This window comes from Xenopus laevis, chromosome 2L (assembly GCF_017654675.1).
Source record: "Xenopus laevis strain J_2021 chromosome 2L, Xenopus_laevis_v10.1, whole genome shotgun sequence".
NCBI lineage: Eukaryota > Metazoa > Chordata > Amphibia > Anura > Pipidae > Xenopus > Xenopus laevis.
In genome coordinates this window covers 67,631,726-67,652,731 of record NC_054373.1, presented here as the reverse complement: position 1 = coordinate 67,652,731, position 21,006 = coordinate 67,631,726, and the positions used below count along the sequence as shown (strand labels likewise).

General features: G+C 37.8%; 1 protein-coding gene across 7 annotated transcripts in view; it reads right to left on the bottom strand.

The window, feature by feature from the left end:
• Positions 1–21,006, bottom strand: part of dcaf6.L (DDB1 and CUL4 associated factor 6 L homeolog) — a 112,789-nt gene that overhangs the window by 33,241 nt on the left and 58,542 nt on the right. For 4 of the 7 annotated variants that reach the window (XM_018244984.2, XM_018244986.2, XM_018244985.2 and 1 more), the window contains one exon: positions 8,006–8,062. The exons of the other annotated variants lie outside the window; for them this stretch is intronic. In XM_018244984.2, the coding sequence (XP_018100473.1) occupies positions 8,006–8,062 (57 nt within the window). The remainder of the gene's footprint in view (positions 1–8,005; positions 8,063–21,006) is intronic. 7 annotated transcript variants of the gene reach the window in all.

Sequence of the window (21,006 nt, the reverse complement as noted above, 5' to 3'; positions counted from 1 at the left end):
GAGCCGCGGGTTGCCTACCCCTGCTCTAGTCTAAAGGGTGTAATGTCTTTCAATGTCTTCTAGTGTACATGTAAAAAAATAATAATTTTTCTGCAGACAAAACAACCCCAATCTTTCCTAATATTTAAATTCTTCCATTCCTTTTACCAGTTTACCACTCTCTCTCCAGCTCAATAATATCCATCTGAAAGGGCAAGTAAACTCCAAAATAAAAATAAAAAAAATAAATGTAAGTCTCTGTTTCCCTGCACAGACAGGTCTGTTAATCAATTGACTTGTCTTACATTTTATGAATTGTCTTAGCCACCAGGGCTGTGACTAGAGAATAGACGCAGGCAGGCAAACACTTCTTTTAATAGTTCTACATATACAGATAACTTAAAAGACATAGAAAAAAAATGCAATGAATGTATATTGCAAAGTTGCTCAGAATTATGTTTCCATTTATTAGCATACCTACCAACATTTCAAAAACTAAAAAAAGAGGGACAAATCTGTTGCGCACACTGTGGTGAAGTTTTTTTTTACCCTGCCCATTTTATGGCCACACCCCCATTTTACAAAATTTGACAGGTTATGGAAAGTCTGAACTCATTTTTGGGGGTTTTAAGGTCATTTGTTATGAAGGTGAATTGCCATTAAAACTGTAAATCTCCATTCTTCCAAGAGACTTGCTTATCTTAAAAATAGTTACAAATATATCAAAGTGCAGGTGCAGTTCTGGGCTCTCTGCCAAGAGTCTCTTATGTGTTCATCCCTTGAGTTAATGAGTAGCCACATCATGGCACTACCTGGAATTATTCAACTTGTTATATGCTATAATTCCCAGTTCCTTTTCAATTCAGGAAACCCCAACACATGGTCCTTTAGTATATAACTCACATTTATATGATTTCTATCAAAGTACATAACCTTGCATTTATCAGCATAGAACCCAGTTTTCCTAATTTAGTCAAATTTCTCTAAAGTGGCAACATGAAATTTTCGCACAATTTAGTATCATTAGCTTCGCCTCATAATTGTCACTTATACAAGGTGGTTTGCAGCATACACCAATAATAATTTTTTTTGCCTAATCAAAATCTCTATCCAAAAGGTATTCCACACCCTCCCCAATGCGATCCACAGTTCTTTCCTTAGAGCAGGGGTTGGCAACGCGCGGCTCCGGTGCCTCATGCGGCTCTTCATCCTGCTTGCTGCGGCTCGGTCTTGCAGCTTTGCCGGTCACGTCGTCTATACAGCCCTCGCACCTGCTGACGGCTTCTAGAGTGTGCGACTACAGTAAGCTAACCGTTAGCGTACCGCGGTAGCAAACTAAGGAAGCCGGCAGCAGGAGCTAGGGCTGTATAGACGTCCCAGGAGTGACAGGCAAGACCGTGTCGCAGCAAGATGATTTATCATGGTCCTTACCGCAGTCACACACTCAAGAAAAGAGATGGAAGATCAGTACGGAGCTTCAAAAACAGAACACATTAAACAGATGAGAAAACTAGCATTTAATAGGACTGTTCAGTGTTTAATTTATTTCAAAGTAGGCCTACACATACACACTTCTGTTTGTTGTATTCTGTTGTAACAGTTAAAATTAAAAAAAAGGTTAAAACTTTTAAAAGTTTAAAAGCCGTGTTATGTTTTGCAGCTCCAAACTACTTTTCTTTAGTGGAAGAGGGGGGCAAAATGGTTCTTTTGATAGTAAAGGTTGCTGAACCCTGCTTTAAAACATGGCTTTAGTCAAGCTTAGTATCTATTGCAGCAATGGAAACAACAGTAGCAGCAGTAACTTTGATAGCTATGGAAACACTAGTAACTATGGCAACAACGCAAACAATAGTAACTATGATGGCAATTGTAACCATGAAAACAGTAACTATGGTAGCAATGGTAACTATGAAAGCAACAGTAACTATGGTAGCAATGGTAACTATGTAAGCAACAGTAACTATGGTAGCAATGGTAATTATGAAAGCAGCAGTAACTATGGTAGCATTGGTAACAATAGCAACTATTATAGAAATGGAAACAGTCAGTTATGGATGCATAAGTAACTAATAGCAATTGCAATAATGGAAACAATGGTAACTATGAAAACAGTAGTAACAACGGTGGCAATGGTAACAATCGCAACTATGGAACCATAAGTAATGGATAGCAACTATAGAAACAATAACTATGGTAGCAGAGGAAGTGACGGAAACAATAATTATATAGTTAAGTTGGGTTGAGAAAAGACCAAAGTCCATCAAGTTCAGTTCCACCAACCTCCACAATCTACCCTCATAATTTTAATGTTCCATTCCTCCAACCAGTTTAGTTGAATCTCTCTGCACTCTCTGCAGCTCATTTATATCCTTCTTAAGGTCTGGAGACAAAAACTGCAGGACTTTTGGCTGGACTTTTTGACACCAAAAAAAAGGAGGAAAAACAGTGCAACATTATTGGGATTTATTATGAGACAAAACAGCGGCAATTCCAAATCCGAAAATACTCCAGCTAAAACCTGTCAAAATCATGTAGAAGTCAACGGCAGATGTCCCATTTACAACTTAATGACATTCGTGGTTTTAAAGAAAAAGAGTTCAGGTGTGGTTTCAAAAACCTCTAAAACAAGGCTGTTGATAAATAGGCCTCCACGCTTAATCTTTACTTTAACTGTACTTCAAATATATTTGTAATTATTATTGTACTTTGTATTTATTAGTGTCGAGGTATGGTACTAGTGCTAAAATTTCCTAAGTGCTAATATTTCACAAGTGCTAGGAAATGGAAGTTAAATCAGGCAGTTCTATGGAACTAACCTCATCTCACTTCTACAGGTACTGTAATTCTGCTCATCTGCATACTGCTATATACACCACTTTATTGCAACTCATGTAAACTGCTTACATGTTGGTAATTCTGCTCATATACTTGCTTGTATCTGTTAACTCCAAAAACTTTTGCCTGTTAGGCCTACTCTGATTTAGTACTTGTGATAAATATCTCAAACACACATCTGTGTCCACCCCTCAATGAGCAAGAGATGAGATATTTTATAGCCCCAAAACTTGGTTCTGGTGTCTGTAAAACTCTGCTCTTTGATTGCTGGCTAATTGATTAATAACTTAGTTAGGCTCTAGATTTCTAAGTCAGCTGCACATAAATACAGGCCCAGCATAGGGGATGGCGCTAGTGATAACATTTCCAAAGTGTTAATATTTCATAAGTGCTAGGGAATGGCAGTTAAACAAGGCAGTTGGACAAGGCTCAAGGAACTGGATTCTCTTCAATCGACATTTAACCACTTGGCATAACAAGAAAACAGATTTGTTTGTTATTTCATACTTCAAAAATGTTTTATCCTGTATTTCTCGTCTTTGCATTGTCATGCTTCCTAACATTTTTTGCCACCTCCTCCAACAGGTCACAAAGGTATAGACATTTCAGCCCCTCTTTTCTTTCCTCTTCACACATGAAGTATATAAAGTACTCTGTTTTGCTGTTGCAGGTAACTCCTTTTCTTCATACAAACTTCGAACTTACAAATCCTACTTTCACTTAGTTTACCTGTCTTTTGTATTGCTGGCAGCTGGGGACATTTCCCCCAACACTGGCCCTTACCCTGTCCCAGTTATGTCACAGCCACAATCTCCTTCCCTTCGGTGTAAATTCCGTTACCCAAGAACCCAGTTAATCTTTCCTGTGCTCTCTGGAATGCCAGATCAGTTTGCAACAAACTCAACCCTATACATTACCATTTCATCACAATATTGAAACCTGGCTTTTTCTCCCACTGACACAGCTTCATCACCTTACACCTTAATCACACTCTCAGACCTGGAAACAGAGCTGGCATTGGGGTAAGATGAGTTTTGTCACTCTGCTGTACTTTTAAAGTTCTTTCGCCTGTTCTCTGTAATTTTCTTAATTTAAGGCTCTCTGCATTAGGCTCTTTTCTGTATCACTTTGTTGCTGTGATATACATTGACCTCCTAGACCAACCTCACAATTTTTTGACAACTTTTCTGCTTGGCTTCCTTATTTCCTTTCATCTGATGCCCCATCCATCATATTAGGTGACTTTAATATACCCATTAACAATCTTAACAACCCTGCGGTCTCTAAACTTTTCACTAACATTCTCCCTAGGCTCATCTGTGCTTAGACTTCCCCTCTCACTCCAATGGTAACTCTCTGGATCTTATATTTACCAGATTCTGTTTAATCACCAATTCTACTAACTAATAGGGATGCACCGAATCCACTAATCATGAAAGATTCGACCGAATACCAAACAGAATCCTAATTTGCATATGCAAATTAGGGGTGGGAAGTGGAAAACATTTTTTTATTTCCTTGTTTTGTGACAAAATGTGATTTCCCTCCTGCCCCTAATTTGCATATGCAAATTAGGATTCGGATTTTGATTTGGTTTGGCCTGGCAGAAGGATTCGGCTGAAAAAGGCCGAATCCTGAACCGAATCCTGGATTCAGTGTATCCCCACTAACTAACCGTTGCCACAAATCCCGCTTAGAATCGAACATCTGTAGCTATAAATCTGCCCTGCGCTCCTATTTCACCAGCCTTTTCCTAGCCAAACAAACATACATTACGCACACTAACTCCCTTTCTAAAACACCTGCACAAGTTTTGTTTACCTTGTTCACCTTTGAGAAAATGTTAAGTATGATGTAGAGAGTGATATTCTGAGACATTTTTTATTATTCAAGGTTTTTGAGTTATTTAGCAGCTCTTCAATTTGCATCTTAAGCAATCTGGTAGCTAGGGTCCAAATTACCCTTGCAACCATGCATTGATTTGAATAAGAGACTGAAATATGAATAGGAGAAGGCCTAAATAGAAGGACCAGTAATAAAAAGTAACAATAACAATACATTTGTAGCCTTACAGAGCATTTGTTTTTTTTTAGAAGGGAGACAGCAACATTTGAAAGCTGCAAAGAGTCAGAAGAAAAGGGCAAATAACTATAAAAAAAAATAATGAAAACCATTTGATAAGTTGCTTAGAATTGGCCGTTATACAACATAATAAAAGTTACCTCAAAGGTGAACCAGCCCTTTCAAGCTAATGATCCTGAGACTCAAAGAACTTCATAACTCTGCATAACTCACCCTACATTTCTGAATTCATCTCTAGATACTCACCCAACTGCTTACTACTCATCAACTGACCTTCTCCTTAACTCTACTCTCATTACTTCCTCACATGCTTGCATTCAAGACAATGTAAGGGCTCCTGCTCCTCTGGAACCCTACTCTGGAATTCCCTACCGCAGCCAGTCTTAATCATTTCCCAACGTTTCTGCTTTCAAAGGATCTCTTAAAACACACTTATTTAGAGAAGTGTACCCTCACTCTGTTTAGCTACCAAATGCAATACCATATGCTACATCTCTCACCTTGCTTATTTCTGATCTTGCCCCTTCCCGCACCTTGTGTCTCATTACCTTCCCCTTTACGATTGTAAGCTCTTTTGCAGAGGGCTCGTCTCACCTTCTGTACCGGCACTTGTCATTATATATTTAACGCTGTATGTAATCCATGTGATTTCTTTGTATAAACACATTTATTTTACAGAGCTGCGCAATATGTTAGTGCTCTAAAAATACATGTTAATAATAAATAATAATTTTCATGATCCCATTTGTTCGATTAATTTATTGGTCTGCTGTACAGTGCTTCGTGCATAAGTATCAATATATAAATAAAAATATACATACATTAAGGATACCCCAATGCACAAGTGCATCATCTTGTATTTATTAACAATGAACCTCATTTGCTTGTCTGCAAAGTAGCAGCCTCCTGCGTGGAACTTTTGGTGCATTAGCAAATAAGAATCATCAGCAAAATTTGTTTCCTTTGTTACATATACTTGCCACTAAAGATCAGAAGGTGCAGTGGGACAGAAGCAGTACCCAAATCAAGGACAGGCAGCAAGGCTGTAGACAAGTGAAAGTCCTCTTTAAGAAAAAAAAAGCAGTGCAAAATTACGGCGGGCAGAGTTACCTGGTTGGCAGGGCTGAAGTGGGAGGCCTTAGGGAGAAGGACAACTCTTTGACCAACATGTAGATGGTTCAGTTGTCACAGTCAACAAGAGAGTGGATGAATGGCAGAGGTTATTTCTGTATGACATCATTGCACGTACAAGTTTAAGGCTCAAGTGCACATCACTGCTTCTTCACTGACAGGAAGGGCTGCTTGGGCAAAATTTAGATTTCTTTCAGGTCAGACCAATAAGATAAAAGTCGACGTGTGTAGCACGGTGGATTTTGATTTAATGATTTACAATATATATCTGATTTATAGTGAATCAAACCTTAAGTTTGAGTAAGTATAAGATTTTGGGATAGTTATTTGAATCCAATGTCCCTGATGTAGTTATATTGCTGGGCAAACATTCTATAGCAAACACAGGCATTGTTGGCCAGCAAACATCTTTAAGAATGAATAAACAGACAGCAGACAGACAAGACTCAGATTGAGTAACAAACTGTGTCTTGGTGAAAGAGATACAAAGTTCTTGCTGATCTTTTAGAATTCCATTAGACAGCATTTTGGGCTAGCTAACTATATTGCCTAGGTCAGCATTTGGGGTTAAAGGTCTCTCTAGCTGTTGATTATAAAGCACACCTTCACTTTACATGGGTAGCTTCGCCTCGGACCCATGAGTGGGTGCCAGGATTAGGATCATCGCTTGATTATCGGGAACCTGAGGGTGATGAACCAAAGGTTGTGGGGCTCCCTGATTGTGCAGAACTGGCTATTCTTGTAATTACCATCATATGAAGTTAAGTAAACATTTTTAAATTCTACCTTTACTTGTGTGTGTGTAAGTTATTGCTCACAAGCAGTATATCAAAAGGTTTAATCATTGATCCTGTATATTTGTATTAATATATTTATTTTAATTAATACAAGTATTATTATTGATAAAGGTTTACTCCTTTATTACAACGTGGTACCAAATTTAAAAAGGGAACAATCATAAACAAGCAAGTTTACAGACCAATATATCCTTGCATCATTAGTAAGGAGTATGTCTTAATGTACATGAAGACATCCCTTTCAGGAACACACTTGAAAAAAATATTTAACACTACATATCAAAGGAGTATAGGAACTAGAACTAGGTGGTATGTTTGTGCTTGGGCATAAAGTAGGGTGTTGGTTCACTACAGAAAAATCACAAAAAAGTGTATAATAAAGATGTATAATAAAGACATAGGAAAGTTGTGAATCTAAACCATATTGGCATTTGTTCAAATGTTGGAATGAAAAAGAATTCTGAAATAAAAGCATTTCTACTGCAGTGCATGCGCCATTTAGACTGTTCATATTTGCCTAATACTAGTTTTTCTAAAGAACACAAACAGAATAAAAGCTTATGCACATATATACATAATAAATTAATACATTACAGTCAGCTCCAACAACACTGGGCTCAGACGGAACTCCAAGCCATGCTTCTGTGCATTAGTTATGTATTAGCATTCAGTTTGGGTGGGTTGTACAAGTCTATAAAAACTGCTTTTAAACTACACCAGCGGCAGTTCCTGTTTGTGGAAAGTTGACCGAACAAAGAGTTGTATTAAAGAATTCGGTTTACCTGTATATTAATTTTGTAGTATACCTTCACTAAAAAAGTGGCCAAAATTATAAAGAACATTTTATCTGTCCAAACTAGGTACCAAGTTTACATATAAACATATTTTTTAAAAAGAAACAGGCAGAGTGAGCTGGAATGCCAGATATATCTGGAGCAGCCCTGCAGATATATATGAGTTTATCATGGTAAAGGAAGCAGCTAGCTGTTAAGATGTAAATATGGTATGTTATGTTGAACCCCAAACAATAACTGCAGCTATGAGCAAATTTGTATTGATTTTTAAGATTATTTTAGAGATGCAGTAGTATCAAACACTATAAAGTTGTTCTTTAAAAACTACACTAAAGCAACACTCAAAACCACACATATAGAACACTGCTAATTGTCTTAGACACGCACCCTGTGGTTCATCAAGTGACATGGATCCAAGCTGTTTGCTAATCACAGAAGGTGAATCTGAAACAAGAATTAGATTTCAACTTATAAACAGAGTAATTCCTAAATAACTTCACAGTGAATAAAAGAACATTTTTAATTCAAAAGCATGTTTTAAAAATCTAACCACTGTTGTGAAAGGAATTTTTTAGTATAAAAATAAAAAATGGGTAAATAGATAGGCTGTCCAAAATAAAATATGTTTCTAATATAGTTAGCAAAAAATGTAATGTATAAAGGCCGGAGCGACTGGATGTCTAACATAACAGATTGGTTATTAGGCAGTAACAGTGCTTTTGAATCTGAGCTGAATGCTGAGGATCAATTGCAAACTCACTGAACAGTTCTGTTCCTTATAGCCCCCCTTTAAGTCACTGACTAGCTAAGAGTTAGAGAACTCAAAAGCAGGAATTTGTATTCTGGCTATTATGTTAGACATCCAGTCACTCCAGCCTTTATACATTAGCTTCACAGAAATAGACGATGTTGCTGTATCCCTCAGAAAGGAGGGGGGAGATAACAGAAAGTTTGTATAGTGTAGTAGTTTCAATATTAAATAAACACACCCACAGTGTCCTCCAACATTTACTAAAAACACTTTTTTACTGTGATGCCAAAAGAAACATACAAAATTTTCACCCTTATTTCAATCAGGAAGAGAAAGAGAACAGGTGGGGGTGGGTGGATCTGTTACTAGGGGATAGTGAGGTTAGCAACACAAATCCGGATTGTTGCTTTCCGGTGGTATTATATACTCACAAGAAGTGAGTTTCAACTAATGTGAAACACAGACAGGATGGTCTCTACTCCAGGGTCCTTCTTCCTAAGTCTCTTGATGGGGAGATAAAACAAAGTATCCTGTGCAGAAGCGCTTTTAAAACATTTTAATAAAAAAGTAAAAACACACTCACAAACACACTCTGGTACAGCACATTGAAATGTCCTTGTAAAGTCCTTCTGGCACATAGGGTTTGCTCGGCGTCCCTTGGAACTTTGTGCTGCTTTTTTTAGAAATCACGAGCGGCGCTGCTCCGAATAGCAGGCGTAAACACACTCGGCGCTTCTGCACGGTTAGAGCGTAGGGGTGTAATCACGCAGACGCGTTTCGCCTATCGGCTTCCTCCTGAGCGATGACGTTCCCTGCTCTCTGCTACTGATTTATCTCCCATCGTTTTTTTCTTTTTCAGCAAGTCCTTTCAAAAAACTTTATTCCTCTAAAACATTTTCACAATCTTCTGTTAACTCTTTTTTGTGCTAAAATGAAGAAATCTTTCCCTATATCATATCAGTTACATCACATTGCTATATGGTGCTTCACAATATAATATAATCAATCTAAAAATTACAATCTAAAAATGAACAATCTAAAAAATGTACATTTGTAGTTGCAATCAAAACACCATAAAAATTTATTCATAAAAGGCTTTCTCATTTACCCCATTCTTTTAATACAGGGATATTGGATAGGAGGTAGTTTTGGTTTTTTAGTCCAAAAAGGCTCTAAGATTAAAATCCACATTCAGACCCTGTGGAACCAAAGTTTTTAACCTATGGATCCACCAACTTTCCCTTTGTAGGGTCTTTTTGACCAAATCTCCTCCTCTCCAATCCTTCTTAACTCTTTCAATCCCTACCCATTTTAAACCTGTTTGATTTTTGTAATGCTTTTCTAAAAAAATGTTTCGACACTAGATGTTTTACATTTCATTTCCTTATATTATTTATATGTTCCCCCATTCTCTCTCTGTTTCCTATTTGTTTTCCCCACATATTGGAGGCCACATGGACACTCCAATATGTAGATCACATTTATTGTTTCACGTTTTATTAAATCTTTTATCTCAAAATTTTCCCCAGATGTCTTACTTATAAAACTTTTTGTTTTCATACCAAATTGGCATGCCTTGCATAGACTGCATGGGAAACATCCCTGATATATGTCACACTTTTTTTCACCATTTTTTGTAATGCAAGTATGTATTAATTTTTGTTTTATATTGGGGGCTTTTGAAATATAATTTTAGGTTTTTCTGGGAGAACTTTTTCCAATTCCTTGTCCAAACTCAGTACATTCCAATGTTTCTCTATAATTTTATGGATTTCCTTTGCCTTTGAATTATATTGAGTCACAAAACACATATTAAATTTCTCCATCCTGTTTCCTCATGTTCTCTAGTGTCCCTTGTATATTTTCTTCCCTGTATCCTCTTTCCAGGAACCTATTTTTTTAAGATTTTTGATTGTGCATCATTATATTGCTACAATTTTTTCTTATTCTTCTAAATTGTCCCTTTGGGATGTTCCTTATCCATTGGGGGTCAGGGTTACTTGAGGCCAAAATGTAGTTATTTGTATCTACTTCCTTAAAGAAAGTTTGTGTCTGTAGTGTGTTGTTTTCAATATATATCTGGAAATCTAGGTAAATCTAGGAATTCTATGTTTTTACTACTGTAATTCAAAGTGAACTCTAGATTAAAGTCATTTGAATTGATCTGTTGTAGAAAGTTTTTTAACTCTATTTCTCCATTTTTCCAAATTAGTATAATATCATCTATATAGCGTTTCCAGAGAATGAGGCTTGCGTCCTGTATTAGAGATTTCTCTTCCTGATTGAAATAAGGGTGAAAAAAGTTTTAAATGAACGATTAAAGGAGAAGGAAAGCTATAGAGGCATTTTATTGCCAATAGATTAGCTGCAATCGTGCAAGCTAGAATGCTATATTTATTCCGTAGAATGTTTTATCATACCTGAGTAAAAAGCTCTAGAAACTGTTTGTTTAGGATAGGAGCTGCAGTATTAATGTGGTGTGACATCACTTCCTGCCCGAGTCTCTCCCTACTCTGGGCTCAAATTACAGTAAAGAAGGGGGGGGGAGAGGAGCAAACTGAGCATGCTCTTGCCCAGGGCAATGAGGTTTAAGCTGAAGGCAGGAAGTCTGATACAGAAGACCATGTGTACACAATAGAAGGAAAGAAATGCAGTGTTTCTTTTGACAGAGGACTCAGAGCAGCACTTTGGGGGTTTACTGGTATATTTAGGTGGACCTTTCTGATAAGGCTTACTTAGTTTTAACCTTTCCTTCTCCTTTAAGTTAACTTAACACACAATTGTATGTTTCTTTTGGCATCACAGTAAAAAAGTGTTTTAGTAAATGTTGGAGGACACTGTGGGTGTGTTTATTTAATATTGAAACTACTTCACTATATAAACTTTCTGTTATCTCCCCCCTCCTTTCTGAGGGATACAGCAACATCGTCTATTTCTGTGAAGCTTTTGTTTGGGCAGAGGAGGGCCCTGAAAGAAGTTTTGGGGGATTTTGGGGGAACTTCAATCCCGGATTCGTTTTTTACATTTGGACTTATTATTTTCTCTCCTCGGAATCCTAAGGACTGTGGTAAAAGATACAGAATGTTTTCATTTAGAGCACAAACATTTTTTGACTATAATGACATATTTGATGAAAAAGAAAAATGATTTAGAAGGTGATTCAGACACTTTTGTGGATATAGAATTATTATTATTATATGATATTATGTATAAATTAGAATATGAAATGAGAAGAGAAGTAAAAATGTGGTGGGATAAGTTAACGTTACAAAAATACCTAGACTGTGGAAGAATACCACGGGGGCCTAAGAATCTACAAAAAACCAACCTTTGGCTTGGAAGACGAGGAGTTTGTAAATAATTGGAATAGATCACTAGAAGAATGTAGCAATAACCTTATAGGACTAATTATACAGAAACACACAAAAGACTTCGAAATAGTCGATAAAAGAATTAAAGAACTTCAGAAAGAAATTGAACCGTTTAAGGGAGTGGAGGAATTTGACACACTAGAGTTAGAAGCCACTGAGAGATTGCACATACTAGAAAAGGAAGTAATTGACACAAAAAAGAGAAAATTTGGAAGGGATAAGGAGGACTACAAAAGGGGAAAAAGTGGAAATAATAAATTAAGATACAAGGAGCACAATTTAAAATACACATATATAGAAAAAACAAAAAGGAACCCTTGCCAACAAAAAATTGGGACAAGCCGATATATGGAGAAATCAGGAAGATCGAGAATTGAATATAGATTTAAGTAATAGTATGAGTAACCCACAAAGAAAGGGGAACACGAAAAAAGGAACAGATTCACATAAAAATGGGAAAAAAGATTTTTTAGGGGTAAGACAACAAACACCAACACAGAGGGATTTTTAAGAGAGGGGACACCAAACCAACTGGGGGCAAGGGAGGGGACACCAATCCAATTGGGAAAGAGGAAAAAATTGGCCACACCAACACAGATATCACAAGAGAGAGGATACAAGAAACAACGAGACACAAGGGGGAAGAATAAGATACCAGCAAATGTGGGAAAATGGAGATAGGGGAGAATTATAGGAACGAGAGTGATAGAGATGCAGATAGGAGTGAGAAAAAGAAAGGAATTTTTAATTTGAGTACACATAATTTAACAAAAACGCAGGAGAAGATACTTCAGAAAGGCCTAAATTTTGCACCCAGTAACCAACCAAACCAAATCATAGATGTCCAGAAATTTATTCGGAAGTTAACTTTAAAAAAATACTTCCTGAATAATAATGCAGAAATTAAAAATTATGAGACAAACATGACCACTACAGTAAAAAGAAAATCAACTTTTATACCTTCCCAAGAAAAAGCGATTGAAACTTATGAAAAACTAGTGCTAAAAGATTTAGAAAAAATAGGACAAAATAAGAAACAGAACATAACGAAGTCAGAAAGAGAGGCCTAAAAAGAGTTAACAGAAAACAAGACAATAATAATAAAGCCCGCAGATAAAGGGGGTGGTGCAGTTATTATGAATGTAGAGGATTATAAAAAGGAATGTGAAAATCTGTTGGGTGATACTAACACATATAGAAAGTTAGACAATAACCCAGGCGAGATTTTCCAAAAGAAATTCGAAACCCTAATATTTAAAGCTGAACAGGATGAAGTAATTAATAGGACAGAAAGGGAATATATAATTAATGAACATCCCAGAACCCCCCTGTTCTATATCCTACCCAAAATTCATAAAACCCCACTACACAACCAGGAAGACCAATTATTTCAGGTATCAATTCCTTGACTAGTAATTTGTCACACTATATAGATACAAAACTACAGCCATATGTTAATACATTGCCATCCTATTTAAAGGATCCAAATATGAAATATTTAAAAAGGATGCAATTGGGATCCAGAGTGGCTTTTAGTCACTCTGGATGTCAAATCATTGTATACAAGTATTCAACACCAACAGGGGATCAGGGCTGTACAACACTTCCTAGCAAAAGATAATGACATTAATCAGGAACAAAAGGAATTCATAGTACACAGTATACAATTTATATTGGATCATAACTATTTTTGGTATGATGGGGGTCACTACCTCCAAATATGTGGCTGAGCATACCGTCCGACAACAATCTCAGACCAACGTGCAGTCCATTCACATCTACTTTGCACTCCTTCACCCCTGCAACTCTAGATGAAGTTAGCAAACTTCTAGCCTGCTCAAAACCCACCACCTGCTCCCTTGACCCCATACCCTCTCGCCTTCTCCACCCAATCTCTGATACACTCTCTCCTGCACTTACCCACCTATTTAATCTTTCACTCTCTACTGGTACCTTTCCATCATTATACAAACAAGCACTAATCACTCCTATCCTCAAAAAACCTTCCCTTGATCCCAGCTCTCCCACTAACTATCGACCGGTCTCCCTTCTTCCATTCGCATCCAAATTACTAGAAAGGCTTGTTTACAAACGCCTGATCCAGCATCTCACTCACAACTCCCTCCTCGACCCCTTGCAATCTGGCTTCCGCCCATCACACTTGACTGAAACTGCACTCACCAAAGTAACCTATGATCTTCTATTGGCAAAGTCTAAAGGTCACTATTCCATTCTAATCCATCTAGATCTCTCTGCAGCCTTTGACACAGTTGACTCCTCCTTGACATACTACACTCATCTGGCATTCGGGACACTGCTCTTTCATGGTTTACATCTTATCTGTCTGACCGTTCCTTTAAAGTTTCCTTCTCTAACTCTACTTCTACTACTTTCCCACTCTCTGTTGGAGTTCCTCAAGGCTCTGTTCTTGGCCCCCTGCTGTTCTCACTCTATACAACTTCACTAGGAAAACGTATTCAGTCATTTGGACTTCAGTATCACCTTTATGCTGATGACACCCAACTCTACTTGTCTACTCCTGATCTTTCTAATTCTGTCCTTTCCCAAGTCACAGACTGTCTCTCTGCTGTCTCCTCCTGGATGTCACAGCGCCACCTGAAACTGAACCTTTCTAAAACAGAACTCATATTTCCTCCAAGATCTTCCCCTGTCCCTCAGATATCACTCACCGTAAACACCACCACCTTTCATTCCACCACACAGGCACGCTGCCTAGGAGTTATCTTAGACTCTCATCTGTCTTTTTCACCACACATTCAAACACTTGCAAAATCTTGCCGTATTCAACTGCGCAACATTGCTCGAATACGACCATCTCAGTTCAGAATCGACTAAAGCTGGCCATAGATGCAACGATCCGATCGTACGAATCGTGGATTTGTACGATTTTCGGACCGTGTGTGGAGAGTCCCGACATTTTTCTTCCGGGGGAGATCGGTCATTTGGTCGATCGGACAGGTTAAAAGATTTTTATCGGCTGCGGGTAATATCTCTGTATGTATTGCTGATCGTAAGATTTTCAGTGGGAGACTGTCACTAGATTTGTCGGACATAACTTTCGTGCGATTGCTGTCAGGGGCAGAACATTGGCTGATCTGTGGTTTTGTACTTTATTTAATCGGAATGGTAAGACTTTGATCTGAATGGTTAGTGGCGGGTTGGGAGATGGAAAAGTCAGATCGTACGTTGATTCGTATGATCAGATCTTTGCGTCTATGGCCAGCTTTAAACACTGATTCAGTCTCTCATCATCTCCCGCCTTGATTACTGCAACTTACTCCTCACAGGTATTCCAACAAGTCACCTTTCACAACTCCAATCTGTTCTAAACGCGGCCGCTAGACTCATTCATCTAGCTCGCCGCTCAACATCAGCTGCTCCCATATGCATGTCCCTTCACTGGCTCCCAATCTCTTCTAGAATCAAATTCAAATTACTTACACTCACATTCAAGGCCCTTAATAATGAAACCCCATCCTATATTTCATCTCTAATCTCCAAATACACTCCTTCACGAAACCTACGCTCTGCTTCTGATCTTCGCCTCACTTCTCCTCTGATCACTTCTGCCCATTCTCGTCTACAAGACTTCTCTTGGGCTTCTGCTTTTCTCTGGAACTCTCTGCCACAAGCTGTCCGACTTTCTCCTTCTTTCCAAACTTTCAAGCGCTCCTTAAAGACCCATCTGTTTAAAGAGGCTTACTCGATGTACCTTAATTAATCATTGCTGTATCAAAAATGACAAAGTGTTTATATAATCCCAATGTCTCAATTGTACCCTAACCTTTTAGTTTGTAAACTCTAATCTCTAGGCCCTTCTAACCCTATTGTACTCTGTAATCCTTGTTTGTTATCCACCATTTATTCCCTGTTTGCTATAACTGCAGTAAAGCACTGCGTATCTTGACAGCGCTATATAAATAAATGATGATGATGATGAGTGACCGCGATGGGAAGTGGTTTGCGCCCAGTTATGCTAATTTATTCTTGGGACATTGGGAAGAGGTTACATTGAAATCTCTAATACAGGACGCAAGCCTCGTTCTCTGGAAACGCTATATAGATGATATTATACTAATTTGGAAAAATGGAGAAATAGAGTTAAAAAACTTTCTACAACAGATCAATTCAAATGACTTTAATCTAGAGTTCACTTTGAATTACAGTAGTAAAAACATAGAATTCCTAGATTTACAGATATATATTGAAAACAACAGACTACAGACACAAACTTTCTTTAAGGAAGTAGATACAAATATCTACATTTTGGCCTCAAGTAACCATGACCCCCAAAGGATAAGGAACATCCCAAAGGGACAATTTAGAAGAATAAGAAAAAATTGTAGCAATATAAAAGACTATGATGCACATCAAAAATCTTAAAAAATAGGTTCCTGGAAAGAGGATACAGGGAACAAAATATACAAGGGACACTAGAGAACATGAGGAAACAGGATAGAGACAAAATGTTGGAATACAAAAAAGAAATACATCAAGGAACCAAAGTGGAGGAGAAATTAAATATGCGTTTTGTGACTCAATATAATTCAAAGGCAAAGGAAATCCGTAAAATTATAGAGAAACATTGGACAAGTAATTTGGACAAGGAATTGGAAAAAGTTCTCCCAGAAAAACCTAAAATTATATTTCAAAAAGCCCCCAATATAAAACAAAAATTAATACATACTTGTATGACAAAAAATGGTGAAAAAAGGTGTGACATATATCAGGGATGTTTCCCATGCAGTCTATGCAAGGCATGCCAATTTGGTATGAAAACAAAGACATCTGGGGAAAATTTTGAGATAAAAGATTTAATAAAATGTGACCCAATAAATGTGATCTACATATTGGAGTGTCCATGTGGCCTCCAATATGTGAGGAAAACAAATAGGAAACAGAGAGAGAATGGGGGAACATATAAATAATATAAGGAAAGGAAATGTAAAACATCTAGTGTCAAAACATTTTTTAGAAAAGCATAACAAAAATCCAACAGGTTTAAAATGGGTAGGGATTGAAAGAGTTAAGAAGGATTAGAGAGGAGGAGATTTGGTCAAAAAGACCCTATAAAGGGAAAGTTGGTGGATCCATAGGTTAAAAACCTTGGTTCCACAGGGTCTGAATGTGGATTTTAATCTTAGAGCCTTTTTGGACTAAAAAACCAAAACTACCTCCTATCCAATATCCCTGTATTAAAAGAATGGGGTAAATGAGAAAGCCTTTTATGAATAAATTTTTATGGTGTTTTGATTGCAACTACAAATGTACATTTTTTAGATTGTAATTTTTAGATTGATTATAATATATTGTGAAGCACCATATAGCAATGTGATGAAACTGATGATAAAGGAAAGATTGCTTCATTTTAGCACAAAAAGGAGTTAACAGAAGATTGTGAAAATGTTTTAGAGGAATAAAGTTTTTTGAAAGGACTTGTTGAAAAAGAAAAAAAACGATGGGAGATAAATCAGTAGCAGAGCGCAGGGAACAGCATCCCTCAGAAGGAAGCCGAGCGTGTTTACGCCTGCAATTCGGATCAGCGCCGCTCGTGATTTCTAAAAAAAAGCAACACAAAGTTCCAAGGGACGCCGAGGAAACCCAAGTGCCAGAAGGACTTTACAAGGACATTTCAATGTGCTGTACCAGAGTGTGTTTGTGAGTGTGTTTTTACTTTTTTATTAAAATGTTTTAAAAGCGCTTCTGCACAGGATACTTTGTTTTATCTCCCCATTAAGAGACTTAGGAAGAAGGACCCTGGAGTAGAGACCATCCTGTCTGTGTTTCACATTAGTTGAAACTCACTTCTTGTGAGTATATAATACCACCGGAAAGCAACAATCCGGATTTGTGTTGCTAACCTCACTATCCCCTAGTAACGGATCCACCCACCCCCACCTGTTCTCTTTCTCTTCCTGATTGAAATAAGGGAGAAATTTTTTTTAAATGAACACACATGGTGATTAAGTTAACTTAACACACAATTGTATGTTTCTTTTGGCATCACAGTAAAAAACTGTTTTTAGTAAATGTTGGAGGACACTGTGGGTGTGTTTATTTAATATTGAAACTACTACACTATACAAACTTTCTGTTATCTCCCCCCTCCTTTCTGAGGGATACAGCAACATCGTCTATTTCTGTGAAGCTTTTGTTTGGGCAGAGGAGGGCCCTAAAAGAAGTTGCTGGATTTTGGGGGAACTTCAATGCCTTTATACATTACATTTTTGGCTAACTAACTATATTAGAAACATTTTTTATTCTGCACAGCCTATAATTTAGCCAGTTTTTATTTTTACACTGAACTGTTCCTAAATTAATAAAACGACATCTTTTATTGCGCACAATTGGGATACGATGGTGAATAGAAAGAGGTTACCCAATTATGGCAAAAGGCTTCTATAGGAAGAGATACTTTCATGCACACACCTGTGAATCTGATTTGCCTCTTAAAAACAAACTACAGGTATGGAACCTGTTATCCAGAATGCTCTGGACCTGGGGTTGTCCGGACAACGAATCTTTCCATAGCTTGGATCTTGATAGCTTAAGTCTATAGAAAATCATGTAAACATTAAATAAACCCAAGGTAGTTTTATTATTACAGAGAGAAAGGAAATAATTAAAAAAAAAAAATTGGATTATTTGGATAAAATGCAGTCTATAGGAGATGGCATTTCTGTAATTCGGAACTTTCTGGATAACAGGTTTCCGGATAACAGATCCTGTACCTGTATCAGGAATTTAGCCCACATATAGAAACTGTAACCAGAAACAAAAACACCATTTTATTTAAATTTCATGTTTACTTTAAATAAAATTAAACACAGTTAAGCATGAATAGTGCCAATATCTCTTCTGCTCATAAAATCCTTTATGGTCACGTCCGCTAAGATACTGTCATCTAAGTATGCTAAATCAGGTCGATAAGTGGCTGTACGACAAGTGGCTTGCTAGTGGTATGCTGGATGAATGAGACATTATTTATTCCCAGATTGTGAAAGTAAACTGTAATCATCTCTTGTTGCATCTAAAGTTAGTACCAACCACTTGGTCCACTGTGGCACTTGGTACAATCTGCTTTCAACTTCCTATACTCTGAAGCCATACATACAACATTCTTCCAATAGCCTTCTGACATTTGCATGGTCTTTAGCAAACTGTAGATGGGCAGCAATAGTAGCAATAACAGTGGTTTTCTCCTTGAAACCATTCAGTGTTTTTCGGGTGGTGGAATATTTGTTGGTAGAACACGACAAGGGACAGTAACAGTTGTGTTGAATTGATTCCATTTGTACACAGCAGTGGATTGGTGGAGTCCAAACTTTTTAGGAATTGTTTTGTAAAGTTTTCCCAGCTGGTGAGCATAAATAACGGGTTTTCGTATGTCCTTAGAAATGTCTTTTATTTGAGCCATGACACATTTCCCCAAACAGTGTTGTTAAAAACAGACTTTGATGATTAAAACCAAGATTTCTGTTCTTATTAATTACCTTTTTATAAAAGCAAATGTAGGGGTAAAAGCCTTGCCTTTTGCATATCTGTAGCCAAAAAGTAGTTTATATCCCCAAAATAGCAATCGTATTACTTTCTGTGTCAAATACTACAAACCATTATATAAATGATCCAGACATGCTCTCCAAAAAAGTCTTCAAACGCAATACATTAAAATAGAACCAATACAAGATACACATACACACATAGTTGTTGTGGGGTACCGGTGCTTACACTGCGATATGGGAGCATGGCCTGCATGAAAGATACTAATGTACTAATAATGCCCCTCATGCAAGAACAGGCCTTACAGAACTGATGCTATCAATATGTCACAAGAAAGAGTGATCAGTTGTGTGCCAGCTTAGTACGTTTCAGCTCCAATTATTAAACGGATAGTGGGGGAGAAGTAGATGTGATCTATTTGGATTTTACCAAAGCGTTTGATACTGTGCCCCACAAACGATTGCTTTCTAAACTAAGGCCTGTTGGGCTGAATGAAGTCGTTTGCACATAGATAAGAAACTGGTCACAGGATTGGATACAGAGGGTGGTTGCTAATGGTACATTCTCTTCTAAGGTTCTTAGTGGGTCCCTCAGGGCTCGGTATTGGGTATTGGGTCCACTTTTATTTTACTTGTTCATTAATGACTTAGGGGAGGGTATTGTAAGTAATGCATCAGTGTTTGCAGATGACACAAAACTATCCAGCCCAATTAATTCCATCCAGGATGTGTCATCCTTGCAACAGGATCTTGACAAACTGGCAATCTGGGCAGCTTAGTGGCAAATGAGATTCAATGTTGATACTGATAAAAGTCATGCACCTGGAATGTAAAAATATGCAAGCCACTTACCGTATATACTCGTGTATAAGCCAACCCGAGTATAAGCCGAGGTACCTAATTTTACCTACAAAAACTGGGAAAACTTATTGACTCGCGTATAAGCCTAGGGTGAGAAATGCAGCAGCTACTGGTAAGTTTCCCAAAATTTCTCTAAATAACAGATAGCTAGAATCTCAGCTGCCATAAAGCAGGACAGGACTGCTGCTTACAATGGGGATCAGATAGGACCTGTGCAGCCACTGGGACCGAATGCTCTGTTATACAAATAGCTAGAATCTCAGCTGTACCCCACTCGAGTTTACATACTATTGAATTTACAATACATTGCCTTCCAATAGCAGACACCTGTTGCTTGTTGACAATGCACTTTCCCAGAAGCATGGATCACCATGCGGCTTCCATTGCCGCCTCCTACAGACACCTGCTTTGCCCTGTTGGGTTCACACAGCACTACCCCAGCAGCCCTGAACAGATATTACCATTATTACGGTACTTATATGTGGCCCTACTCTCTGCTAGCAGCCCTATACATAGAGCTCACAGGCGGTCTACCCAAAGCACAATGCGTCATGTACAGTTGCAAGTGATGCACCACTTTGGTATATTAATCACCACAAAACTTCATTCAAATCACCCCTGCAACAGCAGATTTTCCGAGAGAGCCGTGGGCACTCTGCAAAGGTGTCGGAGCATCACTATCTCATCTAACAAGGAAAAGCAGCCGGAAATAGCCAAAGACTTCGGCTTTTAATGGCGCAGAGGATGGGAAGTATCGAACACTTACGGCAATGGAAGAAATGCGCAACATTGAAATAGTCGCAATGACTCACTTCACAAACTATTTGCTGAACGTGTGACTCATTTTCGCTTAGCGCTTCCGTCTTCACTGCCTGTTCGGCCGGG